The sequence below is a fragment of the Coregonus lavaretus genome (genome assembly GCF_964263955.1).
Source record: "Coregonus lavaretus genome assembly, chromosome: 22".
Taxonomy (NCBI): domain Eukaryota; kingdom Metazoa; phylum Chordata; class Actinopteri; order Salmoniformes; family Salmonidae; genus Coregonus; species Coregonus lavaretus.
The window spans coordinates 35,661,452-35,688,438 of record NC_140009.1 but is presented as its reverse complement, the minus strand read 5'-3'; the positions used below and the strand labels follow the sequence as shown (position 1 = coordinate 35,688,438).

Below are 26,987 nucleotides of genomic sequence, written 5' to 3'. Positions count from 1 at the left end.
TCAGGCGTTTGGAAATTGCTCCCAAGGATGAACCAGACTTGTGGAGGTCTACAATTTTTTTTCAGAGGTCTTGGCTGATTTCTTTATTTTTCCCATGATGTCAAGCAAAGAGGCACTGAGCTTGAAGGTAGGCCTTGAAATACATCCACAGGTACACCTCCAATTGACTCAAATTATGTCAATTAGCCTATCAGAAGTTTCTAAAGCCATGACATAATTTTCTGGAATTTTCCAAGCTGTTTAAAGGCACAGTCAACTTAGTGTATGTAAACTTCTGACCCACTGGATTTGTGATACAGTGAAATAGTCTGTCTGTAAACAATTGTTGGAAAAATTACTTGTGTCATACACAAAGTAGATGTCCTAACCAACTTACCAAAACTATAGTTTGTTAACAAGAAATTTGTGGAGTGGTTGAAAAACAAGTTTTAATGACTCCAACCTAAGTGTATGTAAACTTCCGACTTCAACTGTATATAGGCTATCCACTGTATAGCCTACATGAAGTTGGTTCCTGTTTCAGTCATGTCTTTGGTCACATTTGTGTGTGTCAAACAAAAACACCTTAATGATTGGTTGACAATAGAGCCTTCCACAATGCAGGCGATGGCTGCAGGATGAAGTTGGTGAAGAGCAATTGCAGAAACTTGCAGTCGACTGTAGTCAAAACTTCATGAGCTTTGATCACATGATTTCTGTAAAGTTCATGCAGTCGACATGTAGTCGCAAGTTGGACAATTTGTATCCCCATAATGTAACACACTTTGAAAGGCGGTGACCATCGTTTGTTAGACCCACTTGACAAAAGTGATCTGCTCAAACGCACCCAGAGGCGCAAAACCCAGAGACTTCTGGGAACGCTTGTGAAGAAGACCAAGCAAACCAGGCCGGGTTTTGGGTTTAGAAACTCTGTGGTTTGGGGTTTGAGAACCGGTTGTCACTAGTTACCAAAGCCACAAAGTCAAAATTGGCTATGACAAAAATGTGGTTAAGGTTAGGTTTAAAATCAGATTTTAAAGGTCAACTTTGGGAATACAAAAAAACTGTCCAACTCCGCCCCTTTTTCAATTTTCAAACAGAAATGGGGTGTGCCTTTGGTGGTTCGTCCATGTGTCCTTCTGGTCATGCACGCCGTGAACAACATAGCTATTTCGTTAGCTAATATAGCCACTTTAGCTAGCCAGTAACTCCTCCAGTATGTGTTGACATCATTTCATAAGATTTGTTTTTTGGATGTAGAGATCAGTAAGAAATGGCACTTCTGTAGCCAAATATCTTATTCATCCCCCCAACATTTTTTAAATGACCTGGTATGATGGTGTGTTGATCAGTTATACAGTTAAAAGTCGTTATTTTTCCGTTTCTGCCCAAAGTCGACCTTTAAGAAGATAAATTGTAGAAATAGGCGGGTTTAGCCACAATTATGACTTCGTGGCTGTGGGAAATATTGATGACCCGGCATACCTAGATGTTATAGAGTTGGGCCAGTAATAGAAAGGTTGCTGGTTCGAATAGAGTCCCACAGTGGATGCCTCATAATACCCATAAAACCTAGCTGTCAAACAAGGAAACGGTTTCAATCGTCTTTCCACCATTCATTTTTTTACCTTGTGAATTTTACAAACACTTCAAACTAAGTATGTTTGGTGTAGACTTAACTTGGCATGAGGTTTTGATAACCGTGTAGTTCTCTCTCGGACAAGGTGAGTTTAATCAATATATTAGCCCCAATTTACTCTAAAACTGTTAATTAGCAACAGAGAAGACAAATTCCTGCAGGAAGCTCCTGCATGTCATCTTTAGCCGACACTGTCAGCTACCGTTCTTTCACCAGTGCGATCAGAGACCTGTGCCCAATCCATGATGAATCCATGTGCTGTATTGAAATAAATTGAATAAAGTGTTGAACTTCTTCTGTCCCCTTTCTCTGTCTTAGCTAGTCAATGACTACACTTTAGCTAGCTAGTTAGCAGAGCAGTAGATCAAAAAAAGTATTTTGTATTACTTAGCCTAGATAATTGTTTGTACAGTATGTCGAATTTGGTGTCTATTTCAGACCTTATGACATTTTTTCAAGGAAGAGCATAAGAGCATTAAAAGCCATGTGGAGAAGTGCAGCTATAGTGAGGGGCAACTTGCCAGTTTGGTCAGGGCCAGCATGAGGGATAAAGTTTATCCTGTGTCAGTGAGTGTAGCTATTAAGTTAAGTTTGAGCATCTTAGCAATACAATGTGTTTTATACACCTGTCAACATTCTACAAGGAAATAGACACTTCATCAATTATATAATCATTAACCAGATTACCCCGGATACCAGATTTAGATGAGTGATAACTCAGTTCTAGAATGTTGTCATTGATGAGAATGAATCTAAAACTCTATTGACATTCAGAATTGACTTTGTTTAGACATCCAGCCTGTATTGTATAATGAACTAAAATATAAATGCAACATGCAACAATTTCAACAATTTTACTGAGTTACAGTTCATATAAGGAAATCAGTCATTTGAAATGAATTCATTAGGCCCTGGGAGGGCATAGGCCCACCCACTTGGGAGCCAGGCCCAGCCAATCAGAATTACTTTTTCCCCACAAAAGGGCTTTATCACAGATGGAAATACTCCTCAGTTTCATCAGCTGTCCGGGTGGCTGGTCTCAGAAGATCCGCAGATGACGAAGCCAGATGTGGAGGTCCTGGGCTGGCGTGGTTACACGTGGTCTGCGGTTGTGAGGCCAGTTGGACGTACTGCCAAATTCTCTAAAACAACGTTGGAGGTGACTTATGGTAGAGAAATTAACATACAATTCTCTGGCAACAGCTTTGGTGGACATTCCTGCAGTCAGCATGCAAATTGCACGCTCCCTCAACTTGAGACTGAGGCATTGTTATGAGAATTTCTATCCCAATGTTTCAAAAATGAACTTATTACTCAGTCTGTATCCCAGAGGTTGTAAATCTCTAATAATCAGACCAAGCAGCCCAGCATACAATCATCAGGGTTTCTTCATGAGAACGTTCTAAAACAAAATGGTCATACAATATTTTTATATGCACGCGTCAGAGAAAAAATCCCTCCCCTCTGTAGGCAGGCTGTAGTTTTCCACTTTATAATTGCTCTCCTGACCATCAGTTCACACACACACACACATACACACACACACACACACACAAGCCTAACAGCTTCTCTCCTCCCTAAATTCCTCAGTTATCTTGGTTTCTCAGTTGCCTGTAGACAGTTCTCCTTGTCCTTTGTTGTCTGGCCTAACTCTTACTCACATTGCTAAATAGTAGCACAATGTCATAATCTTTACTGGTCCTACACTCACACATTACCAGGTAGTAGATTCTAACACATCTCACACAGTTTCAGAGTGTAATAATTAGTCACTATTAAGAAAGTACTAATCATACTTAAAACAAGAATATTTCGCAACTATATTTAAGGGTGGAACATTTAGTCATTACTTTTAACCTGATTCCTATATCAATCCACCCTTTGACTAAATTATCCACACTTTAATACACAGAAAATCATTACAATTACTTTTAAACTAGAGATTTATAGTTCTAGGAAAACATCCAGTCTCAAACTATCTGAATCGTCGTCGTCCTCCACCAAGCCTGGTGGGTCATATTCTTCATTCCTTAGGTCGGAGTCCGGGATTGGGCCGTATCTCACCATCTGTTGGGAAACTGCATTCTCCAACGCCTTGCTCACCAACCCTCGGACACAGGGAATAAGACAACATCCACAAAGAACAAGCATACCCATAGACGCGATTGCCGCGCCTAAAATAGTTACATAAACAATAGTTTTCCATTTACCAAACATTTTATCAAACCAACCAGTCATTGATGTATTCACCCCCCAGTTCTCAGCCCATTCTTTACTTAATGCAGTGAGACCTGCCAGTGCTCTAGTTACTGTACCATCTGGGGCTGTATTGTTGGGGATAAACATACAACAATGACCTCCCACCATCTTGCAAATCCGCCCTTCTCTGCTAAAAGCATTTCAAGAACCAAACTATTCTGCAGGTCATGAGTGAGGTGGCGGATAGTTGGCCTGAGATTATCTTCACTGTATCCCTTGTCTAATTAATGAACCTTTGTAGATGTAATTAATCCAGTCAACATTTTTATCAATTGTAACTCACCAGAAAAACGTTGTTGTAAACCCTTCCCCAATTTGATCTGTGATTCGCATTACTTTGGTGTCTATAACATTGATAATCTCCGGGTTCATGGTGAATTGGGGTGCCTTAGTATTATCCTTTTTAACAGTGGTTATTTTAATATCAGAACAATTAGGTGAGGTTTGGTTTGATCCCAAATCTATCACACAAGAGAACATGGTCTGAGGCATAGGTGCAGTTACAAGGGTTTGCCTACCTGTTGAACAGGCATAACAATTAGTTTGACCCAACGCCCTAGCTGTGTAGTTCATCCACCTTACCCAGAAGTTCTCATTTGAAATTCCTTCTACTTCTCCTTGGTTCATTTCCTGCAAGAGGAAATATTCTACCCTTGGTGGTTTAGTGCTATTTAGGATTCCTTCTGAGGGCCTTCCAAGGGGTATTAGACTATTTGTTGATACCTCTGGTGATAACATTAGATCTACCTGCTGTTCTGTCTCAGGGATGGAAGATTCATTTCTTTCCTGAAAAATGAACCTCAAACATATATCTGCCTCGAAATCATCAACACAGGCCCAATAGTTCCTTGCTATGTCATCTTGCATAATTGACTTTACCGTTATCACCAGTTCCGTTTTACATTTTTCATGGGTTTGTTTAATTCCCCATCGGTGTACTGCGTCCATTCCATTCTCATAGTATGTTCCCCAGGTATGTTTAAACACCCTTGCCTAAGGACATGAGCGTTCCCCAGTGCAAATGTATTTACCATACCTTCTAGGACCTAACTTTCTTGTACACGCCCCCTTCTTACCAAACCCCCCAAAACCTCCTATCTCTTCATGGGAGAAGTCGAATGGTATCTTCAATCCCCCATCTTGTCCTAAACTGACTTTAACTATTAAAATAATAATTCCCCCAATAGTCTTTCTTGGTTTCAGTATTTCTACGAGTTCGAATCAGTGCATCATTTCCCTGTTTAGGTTGACCTGGATTAATCCATAATAGGGTTAACATGATGATGCAGCTCAGAGTCCCCCAAAATCCCCAAAACCGCCATCCCAATCCTGTCCCTGACCCACCTGCCTGGTACTTCCCCATACCCACACCTCTATAAACACCCCACAGTGATGAAAGGTCGGGGTAGGGTTTCTTCGTTAACAGAGTTTACCCCCGAACCCTAGTGGGCCAGTTCTTCTCTTTAACTCTGTGTGTGTTCAACGGTGTTGGTATGTGGGCCTACCTTTTTGCAGTGGGTAACGTGGACCCAAGTGGCTCTCTCAGCTATTCTTATAGCGAAGTAAGTTACCAAATGGACTTGGTATGGTCCCTCCCAGCGTGACTGCTTTCAATCCTTTTTCCTCAACGATTGGATCCACACCCAGTCTCCAGGTTATATACTATGAATCACCTTCTCCTTTAATTCTCCTGTAGGACACAAATTCTTAGACATACGGTTAACGAACAATTTTCTCATGTGTTCTGCTAGTGTATTCTCTAGTTCTATGTCTGCCTGTTCTGGTCCTGCCAACTGTGGCATTCTGTAAGGTCTTCCAAACACTATATATTTTTTTGTAATTCGTTATACCATAGGCCACAAAGTGTTTCCTAACCTGCTCTACCATCCATCCCTCCCATTCACATGGCTCTGCCCGTGTGTCAATATTGCAGCATATCTAAACAGTACTTTCGGGAGAATTGGTAAGCTGTCTTTGACCCATATTCCTTCCTTATTTACTGGCCTTGCTTCACTCATCTGTGAACTTCCTTAATTGGGGCCCTACTGTAGCTCTCTATAAGTAGATATCTATCTATCGAAACTTCCTCTTTTGACAGCTGACTGGGACCAGAGAAGTGTTTTAACCCTGCTGACAACATTTGATAATACCTCAAATTACTTCTATCCCATTAAAGTAATCCAAGATTAGTACAATTGACTAGCAACAGGTATCCCTCATTCAGGGAAAGCTCTCTCTCTCTTCTGTTATTTTATGGTTCGAATCATATATATTATTACCAAATTATAAAGTTCTTCACACTTTTCACAGTACTATAAATTACCCTCAACTTGGTAAAATAAACTATCTTAAAGTCCTCCTCTCATGCCTTTAGAATTTACCAGTGTGGATGATCAATTAACACCAGAAAGTCAATACAGAGTTCAGAGGCCATTGAAATCATTCAACAAACTGTTCCATCCCATAGTATACAAACATTACCATCATCCTAAATATTTCATAAATGTTACTTATCCCAAGTGTTCATTAAGTCCTCATGACATTTATTCTCATAAGAAATTATATATATCCTAAACTCAGTCAAAACAGAAAAACTCCATCAAATTCACTGTGTGTTCTCCTTTAAGACTTATCACCTTTGACCTGTTGAAAAACCCCTCAAATTGAAATAACAACCCTTTATAAACATCATACTAGGTGTGTTGTTTTTTATTTGAAAAACCCAATTGAAAAACAACAACCAAAAAATAGCCAGGCCCCACTTAATTTGGTAGCTCACTTTTATGACCTAAATACTGCCTAACTCCACTAAACTGCTCCCCCTAGCCCTGGGCAACATTCCAATGAGATAAGCGAATCTCTTTCTCCTGGAAGAGAAATTATACATTTTGTTAACCTTCAATTGCCATCAGTAATCTAAAGATGGTAAGTACACACAAAACATTATACAGATATCCCCAGTCCTAACTCATCAATAATCGTTTGTATCAATCTAATTCCTCATAACTAATCCATAAAACCACTCAAAATTCCTCGAGTATACAATGATTATGTTTAATTGATTACCCTTCAGATCATATCCTCTATAAATCTCACAATGATTATTTAACCCCTAAATCTGCTCCATGTGATCTCATCTCAAATGATCCATTATCAATTATTTGATCAACACCATAGGAAAATCTGTCTCCCCTTCTATTGTTCCTGTCGCCCCTGTAAATGTCATATTTCATTAATTAGCCAATACAATCACATACTCCGTGTAAGTAAGACATTATATTTTATCCCAGGCATGCCCTTAACATAATGCTATAGGAGACTTCCATCAATCCTGGAAGACAGTATATAATACCACGTTTCATTAAGTTCACTACACCTTCTAATATAAACCTATAACCCCTTTCTATTAATTTAATCATCGCAACCTGTTGCATTGATGTTTTTAAAAAATATATAAACCTATTGTTTAATAAATCTACTGTTTGCATTGAACACATCTCTGTCTCTCTAGGTATTGACTAATAGTCTCACTGTCTCCCTGCTTACACTCGTGGACTTTGGAGAAGTCGACATGTCTGTGACAATATTCTCTCAGATTATCACAGAGTTGTGCCAATTTATCTCCATAAGCCCCTCCTTCTGCCCACTCTAGAACCGGCGCATTCCCATCTCCGGGAACCCAGTTTCCTCTCACTGCCGCCCAGTCCTTTAACACTATCTCTCTGACTGCCCTCTCTAGTTCCCCTGTATTCAGCTTAAAGCTGGCGGTCAGCCCTTCCATATCTCTTCTGAACTGGTGTACCCCCGTCTTAGGGTGGGGTATCCCTTCCACTGCTCTCACTACATCTCTCTGCTTCGTTTACTAAATCCTGGCATTAGTCAATTCTATCCACACACCACCAAAAACGAATAACATATTTGCATACACATAACTAGAAAGCATGAATTTAATGCCATTCTTGCTTAAACAATGCAATTCATCATTTCTCATCACCCAATTTCTATTACTTTTTTTTACACAGGAAACCCTGTACAATCTCTATCCTCTATTGCTGACTTTCCATCTAACATTACTTTTCAATATTTCTCAAATCTAATTACCTCTGTTATCAACTAAATTATAGCCACCTCTTATGAAACCCCCAATCTGTCATTGTTTAGAATATAGCAGATATAGATAACCGTCCTTTCTAAGTAGGCTACAAATAACACCAAACACATGCCGTAGTTGACCAGCATATATTGAATTTATCTCCATAGTATTAATATCGAATGTAGTGATTGACGTTCCTTAATGGAAATCCTAAATTGGCTTTGTACAATTTTATATAAATTATGTCTCACCCATGACGTATGTCTACGTTTGGGTGAGCACGTTAATATATCACTATTATTACAATTAGTATTTTATGAAGTCTCTAGCCTCTCATTCAACACAAATCCCCATCATCAAATATACTCCCAGCAGAACTGGAAAAAAAAAAACAGACTGTGATTTCCAGGACACTGCTCCTTTGTTCTGGCCTCACTATCTCCCCGAGAGTTGGCTCTCCCTTAAGGTCTCTCCCAATCTGCTCTTGGTAAACTGCAAACCTTTTAACCTCAATCAGTGTTGCTGTGCTTTTCTCCACCCTATCAAAGTATTTTTAATGGTTCTGCTTATCTCTGGTCTCATTCCACTGAGGAACACTATATTTTTAATTGCTGATGGTAGGGCGTATCATTCCCCTGTCTCTGGTCTGGTTCGGGTATGCCACTGTTTGCGTTAAACACATCTTTAACTCTCTCTAAGTACTGGCTGACAGTCTCACTATCCTCTTGTTTACACTCATGTACTTTAGAGAAATCTGCATGACGATGGTAATGTTCTCTGAGGCTATTACACAATTCAGTTATTTTCCCAACATACTCTCCGTGATCGGCCCATGGCAAAAGTGCCCTCTGGGCATCCCCTGAAACCCACTGCCCTCTAACGGCAGCCCAAACCTTACTATTCCTGTTTTGGGGTGGGTCATTCCTTCTACCGCTCTGGCCACGTGCTCTGTGTTCATGGCCTGTCTGCTAAATGGCATATTATTATTATTATTACTGTATACATCTAAGGTTGCTGGGGCCCCTTCATTCCCTGCTAATAGTTAGGTAAGGCTATCAGTTGGGTACTGGCCCCCTCCTACTCTCTCATCTCCTGACTCATAATGACTCCCTCCTGAGCTCAGCTCCTAACTGGACCTTTGTGGGGTTCAAGTCTCCTCAGGGACCTGGGTCTTCCACCCTTCGGTCCCTTGACCCCCCTACTGTACCCTAGTACTCTAGTTACTTTCTTAGCCTTCTCTTTCCGTCTCTCTCTCTCTCTTTCTAATTTCTGCAATGACCAATTGGGTTGCTGCTGTTATTCCAAACATTTCCTTAGAACCTCAACTGTACTATCTTCCTTTGCCTCATCCTCAACCCCCCTCGGTGCTCCCTCAGCTTCCCCTTGGTTCTGGTAAGGGGGTGGAAACTCCAAAATGGCAGCCTGCTGTGGCACCCTTCCCCTCACCACTACCACCTCATCGTCTGGATTTATTCCTCCAGGCCTGATCTGCCAGGGAGGTGTATAGTCTTGATCTAGACCTTTCTACAGGGGGAGCTGTGGGTTCTGTCTTAGACCTCTCTCTCTCTCTCACTGCTTCTTTTTCCTTTACACACCTTATGTATCTGTTTAAGCATGGATTCGAGTTTATCTGCGTCCAGACGTCCCTCAAAACCATACCTCTCCCTCCATCTGGTTACATAACGGAGATTTCTTCTATCCCTGGATTCCATAAATCTCTCATCTCCGGTTGACCCCGGGACCTCCTTGGAGGGTTTGCTTCCCATATTGGCAGGACTCTTTGATCGTCCTATACCCAAAACTTTGAACAATTACTTTATGGCTTTTACCAAATTCCTGAATCTCACCTTTATTTGAATTTAGATTACTTCCAACTCTCTAATAATTGTTTTTGTCACTTTAACTGAGTTGTTAGGTAATAAATAATTTTACAATTTTGCTTTTAATGATTTATTCGATCTTTAATTAATTTCTTATATGTTTCTTCCTCAAAATAGTCAATTATAATTACTTACTTCCTCAAACGACCTATTTTGGTCCCTGTCTTTGGAATTTATTCTTAGATGTGACTTTTGAGCAAATATTAAGTCTCTCACAAGATTATTGGTTAACACTACCGGCAACTTGGAGTTTGTACTTAGACAAATTACGGCTCCAGTTTCATGGAACGGATAGAGTTACTGCTAATCTACAGTTGTTTGTGACTTATAATATTCTATTTCTCACACATACTATTTTAAATTCCGTTTACTTGATATTTATTGATGATCCCAGACCGTCTCACTATCACACTCTCTTCCTTTGAAGTTTCACCTCCGTTTTCCTATTTATCTAGAATACTCACGCGTAGTTTTCTCTAGATAAACGTCTAAAAAACGCTAAAGTTTACTCCCTTCTTGTTTACTTTTGACAATCCTTTTTTTATATTGTCTCAACACAAGGCTAGATTATGTTCGGTAATGGCCTCTCTACCCGGAGTCTATTTTCGGACCCCCCCCCCCCCCCCCCTTTGCTACACCAGTCGTATTTCCTACTTATTTAGAATACTAAATAAGTTTAGCATGGTTTTCTCTTGATAAGTGTCTAAAAACACGATGGCAAGACTTCCTTGAGGGTTTTGGTAATCATTCTCTGTCCTTTACAAGAATTACAACAGTTATTGCAAGTTCAGATAATTTCCCCCAAAACCCATGAATAAAGACTATTGACCTTATTCTTGTAGCTGGGACTCAATTTGGTTGGATCTCGTCACCGTTCCTGTCGTGAACCAGTTCACCGCCGGCCTGGATTAACCCTCAATCTTAGAGGTCAGGACTTTGTCCCACGGATCCTAGATCCGCCCGTGCACGGTTTCGGGGTTCCCTGGGACGACAGACAACGGGTGTTGAGATCCGGCTCGAAAGGACCAAGCTGTTATGAGAATTTCTATCCCAATGTTTCAAAAATGAACTTATTACTCAGTCTGTATCCCAGAGGTTGTAAATCTCTAATAATCAGACCAAGCAGCCCAGCATACAATCATCAGGGTTTATTCATGAGAACGTTCTAAAACAAAATGGTCGTACAATATTTTTATATGCACACGTCAGAGAAGAAATCCCTCCCCTCTGTAGGCAGGCTGTAGTTTTCCACTTTATAATTGCTCTCCTGACCATCAGTTCACACACACACACACACACACATACACACACACACACACCTAACAGTTTCTCTCCTCCCTAAATTCCTCAGTTATCTTGGTTTCTCAGTTGCCTGTAGACAGTTCTCCTTGTCCTTTGTTGTCTGGCCTAACTCTTACTCACATTGCTAAATAGTAGCACAATGTCATAATCTTTACTGGTCCTACACTCACACATTACCAGGTAGTAGATTCTAACACATCTCACACAGTTTCAGAGTGTAATAATTAGTCACTACAGAGAAAGTACTAATCATACTAAACAAGAACATTTCACAACTATATTTAAGGGTGGAACATTTAGTAATTACTTTTAACCTGATTCCTATATCAGGCATTGTGTTGTGTGACAAAACTGCACATTTTAAAGTGAGTGGCCTTTTATTTTCCCCAGCACAAGGTGCACCTGTGTAATGATCATGCTGTTTAATCAGCTTCTTGATATGCCACACCTGTCAGGTGGAGAAATGATCACAAACAGGGATGAAAACAAATTTGTGCACAATATTTGAGATAAATAAGCTTTTTGTGTGTATGGAAAAACTCTTTTATTTCAGCTCATCAAACATGGGACCATTTTTGTTCAGTATAGTTTCATGACCAGAGACAAATCTTCAAAGGCACAGTATTTATTTATTCGGAGTGGTACATGCATTCACACAGTCTTGATTTATAGGATGCTTACCACTACAGTGCATTCGGAAAGTATTCAGACCCCTTGACTTTTTCGACAATTTGTTACCTTACAGCCTTATTCTAAAATGGACTTAATGACAAAGCAAAAAAAAGTATAAATTAAAAATGACCTGAAATATACATTTACATAAGTATTCAGACCCTTTACTCAGTACTTTGTTGAAGGACCTTTGGCATTGATTACAGCCTCGAGTCTTCTTGGGTATGACGATACAAGCTTGGCACACCTGTATTTAAGGCGTTTCTCCCATTATTTTCTGCAGATCCTCTCAAGCTCTGTCAGGTTGGATGGGGAGCGTCGCTGCACAGCTATTTTCAGTCCTCTCCAGAGATGTTAGATCGGGTTCAAGTCCGGGCTCTGCCTGGGCCACTCAAGGACATTCAGAGACTTGTCCCGAAGCCACTCCTGCATTGTCTTGACTGTGTGCTTAGGGTCATTGTCCTGTTGGAAGGTGAACCTTCACCCCAGTCTGAGGTCCTGAGCGCACTGGAACAGGTTTTCATCAAGGATCTCTCTGTACTTTGCTCCGTTCATCTTTCCCTCGATCTTCACCAGTCTCCCTGCCGCTGAAAAATATCCCCACAGCATGATGCTGCCACCACCATGCTTCACCATAGGCATGGTGCCAGGTTTCCTCCAGATGTGACGCTTGGCATTCAGGCCAAAGAGTTCAATTTTGATTTCATCAGACCAGAGAATCTTGTTTCTCATGGTCTGAGAGTCCTTTAGGTGCCTTTTGGTAAACTCCATGCGGGCTGTCATGTGCCTTTTACTGAGGAGTGGCTTCCATCTGGGCACCTTACCATAAAGGCCTGATTGGTGGAGTGCTGCAGAGATGGTTGTCCTTCTGGAAGGTTCTCCTATCTCCCCAGAGGAATTCTGGAGCTCTGTCAGAGTGACCGTCGGGTTCTTGGTCACCTCCCTGACCAAGGCCCTTCTCCCCCGATTGCTCAGTTTGGCCAGGCGGCCAGCTCTAGGAAGAGTCTTGGTGGTTCCAAACTTCTTCCATTTAAGAATGATGGAGGCCACTGTGTTCTTGGGGACCTTCAATGCGGCAGAATTTTTTTGGTATCCTTCCTCAGATCTGTGCCTCAACACAATCCTGTCTTGGAGCTCTATGGACAATTCGACCTCATGGCTTGGTTTTTGCTCTGACACGCACTGTCAACTGTGGGACCTTATATAGACAGGTTTGTGCCTTTCCAAATCATGTCCAATCAAGTTGTAGAAACATCTCAAGGATGATCAATGGAAACAATTTCGAGTCTCATATCAAAGGGTCTGAATACTTACCTACATAAGGTATTTCAGTTTTTTATTTTTAATACATTTGCAAACATTTCTAAAAACCTGTTTTCGGTTTGTCATTATGGGGCAGATTGATGAGGATTTTCTTTTACTTATCTTATTTTTACTTAACACTTTTTTTCTTAACTGCATTATTGGTTAAGGGCTTGTAAGTAAGCATTTCACTGTAAGGTCTACACCTGTTGAATTCGGCGCATGTGGCAAATAACATTCGATTTGATTTGATTTTGATTTGATGTCAAGTGATAAAATCCCAAGTTATTAATTACAAGTTTATGGAAAAACTGCACTTGTCCTCATCTGAAAATTACAGTTGATAAAATATTCTACAGCTGTAATGTCATCAATCAAATCAAACTTTATTTATATAGCACGTTTCTTACAACAAATGCATTTCAAGGTGTTCAAAGTAATGTATTGAAAGGCATGTGGCACTTAACCTCCGTCTTGGCAGGTCTCTATAGGTGACCACGGGATTCTCTCTACCACATGTGAATGCCTCTGTGGCGCGCGTAAGTGTAGCCAAGCAGCCTATTTCGGCGGTTCACAATATCGGTCATTCGGATGTGGAATGCGTGTGGAGGAAGCAGCAAGCGGCTATATGGCAGGCAACAGTTGGACAGGGCACCAACCCCAACTGGCACACCATAAGGAGAGGGAGGTTGACAGCCAGCAATTATGGAGCAGTGATTAGGGCCAAGCGTGTAACTCCATCGCTGCTGAAAAGGGTCCTCATATCACAGTCGTTGGATGGGGTGTTGTCTGTAAAGTGGGGCACAGATAACGAAGAGGAGGGCATCAAGGCATTAAAAATGTCTACAGGGATGGATGTGCAGGAGTCAGGGCTTTGGGTCACAGGGTCTGGGATCCTTGGTGCCTCACCGGATGGTCTGGTGGGCACCACAGCAGTGGTGGAGGTCAAGTGTCCCTATGGTGCAAGGGACCTTACCATTGAAGAGGCAGTAAAGTCAAAGGATTTCTATCAATGAGGGAGTGTCTTACCACCTCTGTGAAGACCATCCTTACTGGCACCAGGTCCAAGGTCAGCTCCACATCATTGGAAGGGACACCTGCTTCTTCTTTGTGTGGACCACCAAAGCCTCCATCACCATCCCGATCCAGCGTGACGACCTCTGACAGAAGAATATTTCTCCTCCTGTCTGTACCTGTTTTCAGGGAGGCCAATGGTCCAAAAGATATTCCACATAGTTCATACACACACTAGGCTCCCAGAATAGGTTATATAACATACAAGTTTTGCTCAAAGCAGCCAACTAAAGTAACGTAGTTAACTTTATCATGGTGTTCAAATGATTTCATACCACCTGTGTCTTACTTGCAGAAAGCCCCAGTCATCCTTGCCTGTACCTGGCATATGAATAAAGATCATACACAAACAATAGGCTCCTAGAATAGGTTATATTACATTGAAGTTTTGCTCAAAACAGCCAACTAAAGTAATGTAGTTAACATAAATACAATCACAAAGGCTGGTCTGAGTGCATCTCCTCACAGTTTCATTCAGTAGTACAACACAATTCACATTGCCATTTTATCATGGGCACAGTGGGAATTTATATATGTGATGTTAAAAGAGAGACAGAGTACATCACTTCCAGCAGATCTCCTTGCTGAGGGTGGCGTTGATCATGCACTGCTTTTCGTGGGGTGAGCCTCATGTTCCGCATGTCACGCCTCATGTCTAAAACATGGGGGAAAAGGGGACATAAAGTAAACATTTCGATGCATCTACAAATTCAATGTTTTACAAATATTGTATCATATTTGACGAGTTACTGACCTGTCCGTTGTTGTGGAAAATAACCACCATACTTTATTACAAATAAGGTCTTACAGAGTTTTTGTTGCACCAAGAAATGACTTTATTAAAGTTTCCAACAAAGCCGATACTCGTCTGCAGAGGAGCACCCCTTCTCAAGGTCTTTCTCCATCTTATATAGTCCTCTTCAGTTTCCCCGCTCTTTTATTGCTCCGCCCACTTCCTTTGTCCCTGAGGACGGCTGAACTATTACTCCAACCAGTCACCAGCTCCCCTGTACATCACCCCCTCAAGCTGTAATCAATCAAGGAGATACCAAAGAGACAAAGGTCTAGCCCAAACTCTATTCAACCCTGGTGCCGCTCTCTTCACAATGTTTGAAGAGAGAGACAAAAGGCAGCCATGGATTTAAGTAAGAGCAAGCACCTTGACCCTAGGGCAGTTTTCCTCTACTCCCCCACACACACAGTGAAATGCCCCAATAAAATTCCTAGCCCAGTAACAAACAATTCTAACTCAATGTTCGTGATTAACCCAGTTCTATATTCTAATTTATGACATAATACATCACCGTCTACAGGCTCGATGTGCTGTAGTCTCCACAACTGGACTCTCGTGCTCGGTTCACATTGGCACAGGATGTCCATGTACCGGATGGCCTGAGTGATGCACTCCTGTTGGACTGGAAAACAGAGATATTTTGGTCAGTGGTGGGTATTTGTCAATGCTGTATCAATATCTTTATCTGGACAGAAAATTCATTGTTTATCATGACACAAACCCACCTTGGACAATGTGAGAAGTGTCCCTCACCACCCAATCCTCATCCCTCATTGTTTGTTCTGGTTTCCCAATCAACAGTCTGGATCTTCCTCTTCTGCCATGGTGGATGAGCTACCTTCTCTGGTAAATACAGGGCCCTTTCCCACCGGAAAATGGCAGCTGCAGACCCGAGTGTCACTGGTCTGCCCATCTGAAAGACAAAATAAAAGTTAATTTTACTGGCTAGCTAAGTTGATTCCTAAAATGGTAACATCCATATTAAAATACAATAACCCACAGACTTGACTATAGTAATGGTAAAATAGACTGGGCTTTGGTCTATCTGCACATCTAAAATCCTACTATGTGGATCAGTGGCGGTCGGTGACGTTTAAGATGAGGGAGGAAGATTATTTGAAATGAGCATGGCCTTATTTATATTACAGCATATTGGATGACTGTCATTCATATTCCATTCACCCAGCTCAATGTAACATCGATAGGTTAAGGCTACTACATGATACTCAAATTTTCCCTATACCTATCATGAGGTTGCTACAACCTAGGCTATGAATGTAAGTTACAACGTAGGTGCACAGGTCGAGAGAAAAATTAAGAGTAATCAAGGTGACAGACAGTGACACATTCAATACCGCCTTGCACACTCTTGCCTGCATCTAGCTGATCTAGGGTGTAATCATTAGTCCAACAGTTGCAAATGAGAGTTTCTATTGGACAAATTCAGGTATGTTTATCCCCGTTTCGTTCCGTTTGCTTCCATTTAAGAAACGTTTTTCAACAGAATCGGCAGAATTAATACACCCCTGCCTGCAAACACAGTTCACTTTCATAGCAGCAACATACAAACAGCATGATCATTTTGGTCATTGTAGAATTCCTTCTTGCATCTACGCGCTCTACTCCTCTCACCTTTTCCCTTCACTTGTGGACTTCAGTGCCTGTGACCAGGTGAAAAAACCTTTCTAAGCCAAACCTTCATATCAAAACCACACACAGCTTACATCGTTAAAGTCACCATATTAGCTGACGTCATAGCTAGTCAACATAGCTACAATAACTAACACGTTAGTAAACCTGCTACAATCATGCAATACAGTGTACAGTCAGCAAGCAGTTTAGCAGTTACACCAGCGGGCCCCGGTGGCAATACATTTATAAAACCAAAAGCTTACCTTGACTGTTTGAGCAGGGTGTTTGAGTAGGCTAAACTAGCCAGCTGCATTCGTTATCTAAGTGAAAGTGGAAAAAAATACTACAAAATATAGCTAGCTAGCGCTCTCTCTCTCTCTTGCTTCTCCTTCATTTTTAGAGAAATTAATTTGTTAAAAACTGTTAAAACTACTCACCACACTTTATGCACTGCAGTGTTAGCTAGCTGTAGCTTATGCTTTCAGTACTAGATTCATTCTCTGATCCTTTGATTGGGTAGACAACATGTCAGTTTATGTTGCAAGAGCTCTGATAGGTTGGAGGACGTCCTCCGGAAGTTGTCATAATTACTGTGTAAGTCTATGGAAGGGGGTGAAAACCATGAGCCTCCTAGGTTTTGTATTGAAGTCAATGTACCCAGAGGACGACGGAAACTAGCTGTCCTCCAGCTACACCATGGTGCTACCATAGAGAGTGCTGTTGAGGCTACTGTGTTTTCAATTATTTGGTGACATGAATATATTTAGTATAGTTTTATCTAAAAAGGATAACTTTCACTATTTAAGTTTTTATGAAATTTACTGAGGAGAATGGTACTCCCCTTCCTCCTCTGAGGAGCCTCCACTGATGTGAATGGGACATTTCTGCTGGGATAGAGGAATTATCTGGAATGCTCAACTAGATGATCAGGACAGTCTAAGGTACTATTTGCCCGAAGAGGTGAAGTGTTGCAATGAGCTATACGACTGTACTTCTGATTCTAATTCTCAAGAGGAAAGTTAAAACAGTCAGCCGTGAGGTCACTGAGGAGAACCAACAGTGATAGGGGGATTGTTTGAAAGGTATGTGCACTGGCCAGCAGACCACGATTTCTACTAGCCCGGGTAACATTCAGGTCCTAAATCTGTGGCATGCGATGTTTGTAAAGGCAAAATGTCACTGCTGTGTCAGGCTAGTTTGGCACATTGTCTACTAGCCCAGTCTGAAAAGTATTAGCCTCGGGCTAGCTTAATTTCCATCCATACTGACATGTATAACTGACTTCACAGGTCATTTGATTAGTCATGTACAACAGATGCACTCATGGAACAAAACCATTTGTGTTTTGTATGGGAAAACATTGAGCCCACAAGTCCTTGTTAAGCTGGCTAGCCAGCTGGTTAACGTTAGCTCACCGCTTGTGTAGTCACACTTTTCCACATGGTGACATGCTAGCTAATGTTAGCCTACCACAGTAGGGATATTTAGCTAATGTTTAGCTAACTAGTTTGTGTAGTCAGACTTTTCCCAAGAACCCACGGGTGGTGACATGCAAGCTAGTCCACCAGGGCAGAGATATGTAATGTCAGCTAGTTAGCGCTAATCACTAACATTAGGCACATTCGCATGTCACCCACCACCTGACTACACCATGGTGAGAAACGGTGCAACGTTAACTAGCTAACGTTAGCTAATGTAGCCAACTAGCCAACCAAGGTGCGTAACCAGCTAGCTCACCAGGTGAAATTTAGCTAGCTATATCCCTGCCCTGGTAGGCTAACATTAGCTAGCATGTCACCACGTGAAAAAGTATGACTACAAACCGTGAGCTAACATTAACTAACTGGCTAGCTCATAAATGACTTGTCAATAATAAAAGGTCACAACAGTCATTATGCAAGCCTATGCTGGTTTTCCTTTTACTTGTAAGGAAGGTAGCATGCGTTGTACACGTAACTACAGTCGATGGTTATCTAGCTAATTTTCAAAAGCATCTAGCTAACCACAGATCTTTGGCCTAACCAAAATAGCTTGTTAGCAACTAGCAAACAGGGCTTATTTTATCACACAGCTCCAGCGACGCCTGTCACTTACAGAGGTCAGAAAATGATCAAATGCACGTGTGCTTATCGGAGTACTGGTTACAATCCGATACATAGCACAGAACCATCCTTGCTTCTGATCGATGGAGAGACCTAAGGTTAGCTAGTTAGCTACGAAGGCCAGGGTAATTAAAAACAATTATAGTAATTAAAAAATGCTAAGGTAACTATCTAGGTAATTTGAAAATTGCTAAACAAGAATACACAAGTGAAATAAACTATATCAATTATTTACACGATAAACTAAAAAGGCTATAATATCTACTTGCTAGGTTCCTTGCTACTTGTTGATGAGAGTTTGCATGGAGAAATGTGGAGATTTTTCCCACCCTGTGCCTTGAGTGTTTATGTCAAAGCTTGCGAGTATGACAGCCACATTAGCGGCTAATTAGCATTTCATTTTGGGGGGGGGGGGGGGGTAATTACAGGTGAATATATTGATAAAAGTTACCTTGTCCGAGAGAGATTTGCGCGGTTATCAAAATGCCACGCCAGACAGACCTTATATGAAGTAGTTCTAAAATCCCCTATGGAAAAACGGACAAAAGGAACACCTATGTGAGAATGCTGTTCATTGACTACACAACACAATAGTGCCCACAAAGCTCATCACTAAGCTAAGGACCCTGGCACTAAACACCTCCCTCTGCAACTGGATCCTGGACTTCCTAACGGGCCACCCGCAGGTGGTAAGGGTAGGCAACAACACATCTGCCACGCTGATCCTCAACACGTGGGCTCCTCAGGGATGCGTGCTTAGTCCCCTCCTGTACTCCCTGTTCACCCACGACTGCGTAGCCAAGCACGACTCCAACACCATCATTAAGTTTGCTGATGACACAACAGTGGTAGGCCTGAACACCGACAACAATGAGACAGCCTATAGGGAGGAGGTCAGAAACCTGGCAGTGTGGTGGTGCCAGGACAACAACCTCTCCCTCAACGTGAGCAAGACAAAGGAGCTGATCGTGGACTTCAGGAAGAGGAGGGCCGAACACACCCCCATTCACATCGACGGGGTTGTAGTGGAGTGGGTCGAGAGTTTCAAGTTCCTTGGTGTCCACATCAGCAACAAACTATCATGGTCCAAACACACCACGACAGTCGTGAAAAGGGCACAACAACACCTTTTCCCCCTCAGGAGACTGAAAAGATTTGGCATGGGTCCTCAGATCCTCAAAAAGTTCTACAGCTGCACCATCGAGAGCATCCTGACCGGTTGCATCACCACCTGGTATGGCAACTGCTCGGCATCCAACTGTAAGGTGCATGGTCCAGTACATCACTGGGGCCAAGCTTTCTGCCATATAGGACCTATATACTAGGAACTGTCAGAGGAAGGCCCAAACAATTGTCAAAAACTCCAGCCACCCAAGTCATGGCAAGCGGTACTGGAGCGCCAAGTCTAGGTCCAAAAGGCTCCTTAACAGCTTCTACCCCCAAGCCATAAGATTGCTGAACAATTAATAAAATGGCCACCCGGACTATTTACATAGGACCCCCCCACCCCCCTCTTTTGTTTTTACACTGCTGCTACTCGCTGTTTATTATCAATGCCTAGTCACTCTACCCCTACCTACATGTACAAATTACCTCGACTAACCTGTACCCCCGCACATTATTTTCTATTTCTTGAAATGCATTGTTGGTTAAGGGCTCGTAAGTAAGAATTTCACAAGGTCTACACCTGTGTAGAAATGTGACAAATACAATTTGATTTGAACTATTTCCGGGTTTTATGGGTATTATGACTCATACTGTGGTAATCAATGCTAACCGCACAACCATACTTTTATGTGAAGTAAATTGAGTATATAGTATGCTTATTGGGTATGCCAAAAGTTCCCGGATGTCATACTACATTCGCTAAAATACGAAGTATACAAGCAGTGGACACTATTTCCGTATTTTTTAGGGCCGATAATGCAATTCTTCAGAAAATGGGCGTGGCTTCACAACGTTTTCAGATTAGAAGAAAATGGCGGAAAATATGCAGCTGAAGTCCGACGAGAGCGGATACAAATTCATTACTTTAATTTTGACAAATGTTAAGCAATGTAATAAAGTAATGACCTTTCAAATAAGTTACACGTTATGTTGGCTGACAATTTGTTAGTTACGCTATCCTTACGAACCGCATATCATTACAGCAGTATGTACCGGTATGTTAGCTAGCTACCTAACGTTAGTTGGCTACTAATACATCGAATTTGCCAGTATGTTAACTATACGCTATCTAACTACCCAACGTTTATTTACTTGATTATTCACGTCATTCTTAGTTTAGCTAAATGCGTTCTCAATGGACATTGTTAATTCGGGTGCGTTGGTAAATTCGCTCTGGCTATCTACTCCCGATTTCACAGCACTCTCGTCTTGAATTTACGAACGCTCAACACCCGTTGAATATGGCTGGTGTCAGTAAAGGTCGGCAAAAAAAAGCGTAATTAAATTGTCGCCAACAGCACAGTTAGTCCCCAACGCTCTGAATAACATGAAAACAGCCTAACCAGCTATGCTAGAACGAGTACAATGGTCAGAGTGAGGTGTTCTCTCATTTGTGTCTGGAAGTAGCTAGCAAGCTAGCCAACTTTAGACAGTTAGCTTGGGTGCTTGACTGCAGTTATGAGGTCAGAACGCTCGGATCAGCCCTACTCCTCCGCCAGAGCGCGCTCTGAATTTACGAACGAAGTTGTGAAATGTCTAGCTAGTAATTTGTTACGCTAGCAAGTGGTTGCATAGCAACAGCATCAACTTCCGGTAGACAGGCGAAGCGCTAGTATGCTCAACTGAAAGGATACCGTTCGTTTACAGTATACTAAAATTATCTTATTGTATATAGTCATTAAGTATGTTAGTATGGGTATTCGAACACAGCTAAGATAAAAATAAAAATAAAAGCAAGGCACTTAACCCTAATTGTTCCAGGGGCGCTGTACTTAACCCTATTGCCCCAGGGGGCTGTACAATGGCGACCCTGGCAGTGACCCCACTCCCTGTGGGTGTTTCAGAGGAAGTTGGGATATGCAAAAATACAGATTTCAAGTACACACTTTTGTGTAACAGTAAAAATACAAGCACACCTCAATATTATTATTATTATTATTATTATTATTATTATTATTATTATTATTATTATTATTATTATTCCCTCTGTAGCTACTCCAATCCAACATGGCTAGAAGGAATCCTGTTTTTGTCAAATTAACGTCAGACTTTACTTTTCGTAGCAGGGTAGGATAATTTACGCAGCAGGTTAGAATAATTAACGTAGCACGTTAGGATAATTAGGTTAACGTTAGAAAAAGGGTTAGGGTTAGCTAAAATTTAAAACGTTTCTACTTTTAACGTTAATTTGACAAAAGCTGGATCCTAGCCATGACCCTAGAGGCGGGACTCACCTTTCAATCACTTCCGGTTAAGCGCATGCTTCCTCTTAGGTTTAGCTAGCTAGCTAGCTAACTAACACTCCTTAAACATAATCTAAGAAAACGTTAGGAGTTCATAGCTAGAACACTTTACTTCCATTATTTATATTTTTCATCATCTGAACGTGTGACGGTCGAAGAAAACATGAATATTCGCAACGCAAGGGTAAGTGGGCAACACTGTCGACCATGCAACACTGTGCTAGCTTGCCATCTAAGCTAACTAGCTAGCTAGCCACCCATCGCTAATAATAACAATCCAAGGGTTTGTGATAACTCCACGTTTGCTTGTCAAGTCAAACTGTGAGCCTGCTAGCCTATTTAGCTAGCTACTATGGAACTAGATTGCTTCTATGGTAACTATCAACAAAGTAAACAAGAGAAGTGCCACTTGAAGTGTAACTTGCTATAGTCAATAGTGATATTTTGATTTAATCTTTCCCCAGTCCAGACATGACATCTCTTCCTGTTGTCCCTTTTCTGAAGTGTAGTAGGTAACTAACGTTAGTGCCATTGTTTCAGTCAGTGTCCAGACCATTGATATGACATTTCTTGTTCTGTTTCCTCAGCCGGAGGACCTTATGAACATGCAGCACTGCAACCTGCTGTGTCTCCCAGAGAACTACCAGATGAAATACTACTTCTACCATGGACTGTCCTGGCCACAGGTTATCATGGCTTCTTCTTCAGCAGACATTTCCATCACCACTTGACTCAAGTGTTTGTTCTGGCATTCAATCAGTCACACATTTAATCTAACTCATCAAAAGGAATGACAAGTGTTAGATGTAGGCCTAGTTGTTACTAGATGTCTGTGTAACTCAGTGTATCTATCTCTAACATCACCTCCTCTTTGTTCATCTTTCAGCTCTCCTACATCGCAGAGGATGAGAATGGCAAAATAGTGGGATATGTTTTGGCCAAGATGTGAGTATACCTGAACTACAGATCTTATCTCATGCCATTGTTTGTCAGTGTCTATCAAGCCCTCACTCTTAATGTGGTATGCAGGGAGGAGGATCCAGATGATGTCCCCCATGGTCACATCACATCCCTGGTGAGTCTTGATTCTGTACTGTTCATTGTAGTACTTTATTGAATCAATATGGGAGAGGCAGTAGACTATGGAGGAGCTTGCAGAAGAAGGGGGTGACCTATCATCTGCAGGTTGTTGAGTAACAGGAAGGATTATTAGCAACTGTTTGGATTGTCTCTGTCTCTCAGGCTGTCAAGCGCTCTCACAGGCGTTTGGGTCTAGCTCAGAAGCTGATGGACCAAGCCAGCCGAGCTATGATTGAAAACTTCAACGCCAAATATGTCTCACTTCATGTCCGGAAAAGGTAGTGCAGTGTGCTGGATGTCTGTGTTGGACTTCAATGAGATTGTTCTATTTCTAGTCATTTTTATATGGCTCCTAGATAAGAATTTCCAGATGAGTTGTTGTGAATACATAATCACTCTTCTGTTCTCTAGAAGTACAGACAAAATATAATTTGAATACAGAGAGACACTGTTCGTTTTAGATCATTCTTAATGTGAATTGTTTTGTCCTTTTGAATGGTATCTGTATTTGTCTGTTCACAAATAACTTGAATTGCATCCATCTAATTTTCTCCTACTGCAGTAACCGAGCGGCCTTGCACCTGTACTCAAACACACTGAAATTCCAGTAAGATCTCCTTATATCCTTGTGAAAACAAACCCTCTTAAAGCAAATGCTTATGTCGATGTTGCATGTCAGCCTCCTATTCAAAGGGATGTTTATTCAGGAACTGTGGAGTCCTATTTGCTAATGATATTCTTTGCAGCCGAATTCAAATTCATTTATTTTTGCCCTTATTTAACCAGGTATTGTTTGCAGTGATACAATCACAAACAATGTATCATGTGTTGTTGGTCCTATTCCCCAATCACTCACATATTAATCATTTCCTTTCTCTTTCATAGGATTAGCGAAATAGAGCCCAAGTATTATGCAGATGGGGAGGATGCCTATGCCATGAAGAGAGACCTAGCCCACATGGCTGATGAGGTGATTTTCTACTCTTTCCATTTATCCAGCAGCCACCTTCGACTCACCCAGTGTTTTGCATACAGTTCCTTTGATCCGATTCTTTACCCTTTTCCCGAAGGGTGCATCCTACACTCACCCCTCATGAATTTAAAAGGAATAGACTGGTGTGAGCAGTATGGTGCAAACTCCCTTCCGCCATACTTTCTTTTAAATGCGTGAACTGGAGTGAACAAGTGCACACTTCTGGATGAAGGGTAGAGATTCGGAACGCAGTCTTAAGACACTCTTTACCTGAGGGTTAAGGTCGACCTTTCCTTTTTGTCAGCTGAATTTTGACCGTTTGTGTCTGTTGTTTCTGTCTATGGGTCCCACAGTTGAGGAAGCCAGGAATGAAGGCACTGGGTCAGGAGGCACCTACCACTACGACCACACCCGGTGACCAGGAGAAAGAGGGCGAGGGGGACAGCGGAGGAGAGAACAAAGACCTCAGTGAAGTTAGTGAGGCCACAGAGAGCACAGACGTCAAAGATTCATCCTCCGATTCACAATGACTCAGCCATCTTTAGTAGCCATTTTTAAATTTGCCATCAAAGTTACTTACTACACTTTTTATCTCACAGAAAGGGAAAAATTATACCCAGTGGTCGGTCAGCTTCTCCATTCACCTGTTACTTTTACAGCGTACACAGTAAAATATATTTTTTCCAGAATTCTCTTCTCGACATTAGTGACACAATATGACTGAGAATTTTGGTTGAAATAAATGCTTTTGCAACTGGAATGAAAAGTTGATGTTGAGCTCAAATTCGCAACTGTTTCCATAAAGGTTGTATTGGGCTTGATGTTGTCTCTACTACTGATTTCAACCCCCCCACTAACCTATGAAATCAACACATTTTGAAAACATAAACTCTGTTTTTGGGTGTGACTTAATCAGGTCTGTTAAGTATTCTTCAAAATGCTCAAAATAAAAGTTTCAAGTAATACTTTTTGTAGTGGCATTCTTTTTTTCTAGATTTGAAATTGCAACTATTCAAGGTTGAAATTCTAAGAATGACCACTATGTAGCACTATTGTACATAGAATTAATACAACGCTTAGAGTAGTGAGACTTTACAACTAGTAGTAAGACTAGGGTCATATTCAGACCAGGGTTTCAGTTAGCCGGCAATTGCTGGCTTTTGGCCGATTAAAAAAATAAATAAAAATTAGGCAGTATGCATTTTGAAAACATACTTAATTGTTTGAAACCTGAATATTTATTTTATATTATGAGGCATTTCTTTCCTTGCTTCAAAGTAGCCTATAGGCAAAATCCGACCATGGAAACGTGGAGGCAATTATTTTATAGACTCCATAGGTAGCACATGAGTTTCAAGTTTGGGGAAGCTTACAATTGATCATCGTACCATTTCTACCGTTCTGCCGGCAATTTATGATTTTCATATGCACATTTTTGTAGAACAGTTTCATTTCAATAATGTTTTCGTTTCTCAATCATTGTCATGTTAAAAATCTGAATGAAAAGGATTTTAAAAAACGGACACATGCTCATTACTCACATGAAGCACTCCAAACAAAAGACAATGAAACAAATAGACAAATCTCGTAAATGGTAGTTATGAAATAAACCAAAACTTGTTTCTCACATGTGTAGCAGGTTGTGAACTCTGCAAACAACGTTTCCTCTCTGAGAATGAGAACATTAAATGGCTGTAATTAATACATGCATTAACAGAGCTGGCCCTGTGTAGCTCAGTTGGTAGAGCCTGGCGTTTGCAATGCCTGGGTTGTGGGTTTGATTCCCAAGGGGGGCCAGTATGAAAAATGTATGCACTCACTAACTGTAAGTCGCTCTGGATACGAGCGTCTGCTAAATGACTAAAATGTAAATGTACTGTATGTAACCAAATGACCGGGATTAACGGTACACTTACTACTGGTGACTTATGTAATGGAGAATTGGTACAAATAAATAAAATAAAAGGGTAAACAATTCACACAATTAAACAATGAATGTGCAAGAATTGGCGGGAGACAGCTGAGCCATTCTGGAGAGAGACTCCTATATCTTCACCACACACTCCTCTCCTTGTCGCAACATTTTAAATTATTATTCATGGTTGGCAAGGGAAGCTAGACTTTCCCAAAAAAATGACCAAGAAAAAAACATAAAATAATGTATCTTTCCTCTCTCTGTTTCCCTTCAATTCGCAAGAGGCTGAATGCGTCTCATCTGATAAAGCATCCGAGCGAGCGAAACAGCACCCCTCTGTCTCTGTATGTGTAGCCAACCTGATTGATGCTGTCTAGTCAAAAAGAGTATGACATTGTTGCCGCCCGTAGCAGACCTTCATCAAAAAATAAAGACAGGAGGATGGCATTGGTGTTTCTCTAGATGCAGGCCTCGGGTGATTCAACTTTGTTTTTCTACTTGCACACACACACACTCACACTCAGACAGACAGAAATCACAACCATGGACAGCCACAACATATTTAGCTTATGTTGATTGGACTATATTGTTTTTGCTATCTTTTAGTTTTCACGGTATTAGACTATGCATAGGTGATTTGATCATGTTGAAGTTGAAATGGTGCTGGAATAGTGGAGGCAGCTCCTGTTTTCTTTGCGACTTGCAGTAACTGTACGTGGTTCTAAGTCAATAGTTGTTTAGTAGTCCGAAAATGTCGGAAACATTAACTTGCTTGACCATGCTTTAGGTCATGTCACTGTTTGTTACATGCAAAATGCTTTGTAGACTTCACCGGACAGAGGTGGCTCTCTGGTTTTGTGATGAAACAAAGGTGTGGTTGAA

General features: G+C 41.2%; 1 protein-coding gene across 2 annotated transcripts; it reads left to right on the top strand.

The window, feature by feature from the left end:
• Positions 1-22,140: 22,140 nt before the first annotated feature.
• LOC311149781 (N-alpha-acetyltransferase 10-like) lies at positions 22,141-25,155 on the top strand. Of its 2 annotated transcripts, none has more exons than XM_084187009.1 (8): positions 22,141-22,321; positions 22,725-22,823; positions 23,024-23,082; positions 23,167-23,212; positions 23,380-23,495; positions 23,780-23,824; positions 24,103-24,187; positions 24,544-25,155. In XM_084187009.1, exons 1-8 carry the CDS (start codon positions 22,301-22,303, stop codon positions 24,718-24,720), a joined length of 648 nt encoding a protein of 215 aa, XP_084043135.1. In that variant the 5' UTR covers positions 22,141-22,300; the 3' UTR covers positions 24,721-25,155. The 2 variants fall into 2 exon arrangements, with proteins under 2 accessions (XP_084043135.1, XP_084043134.1); XM_084187008.1 differs by having other exon boundaries at positions 22,204-22,321; positions 23,777-23,824.
• Positions 25,156-26,987: the final 1,832 nt, after the last annotated feature.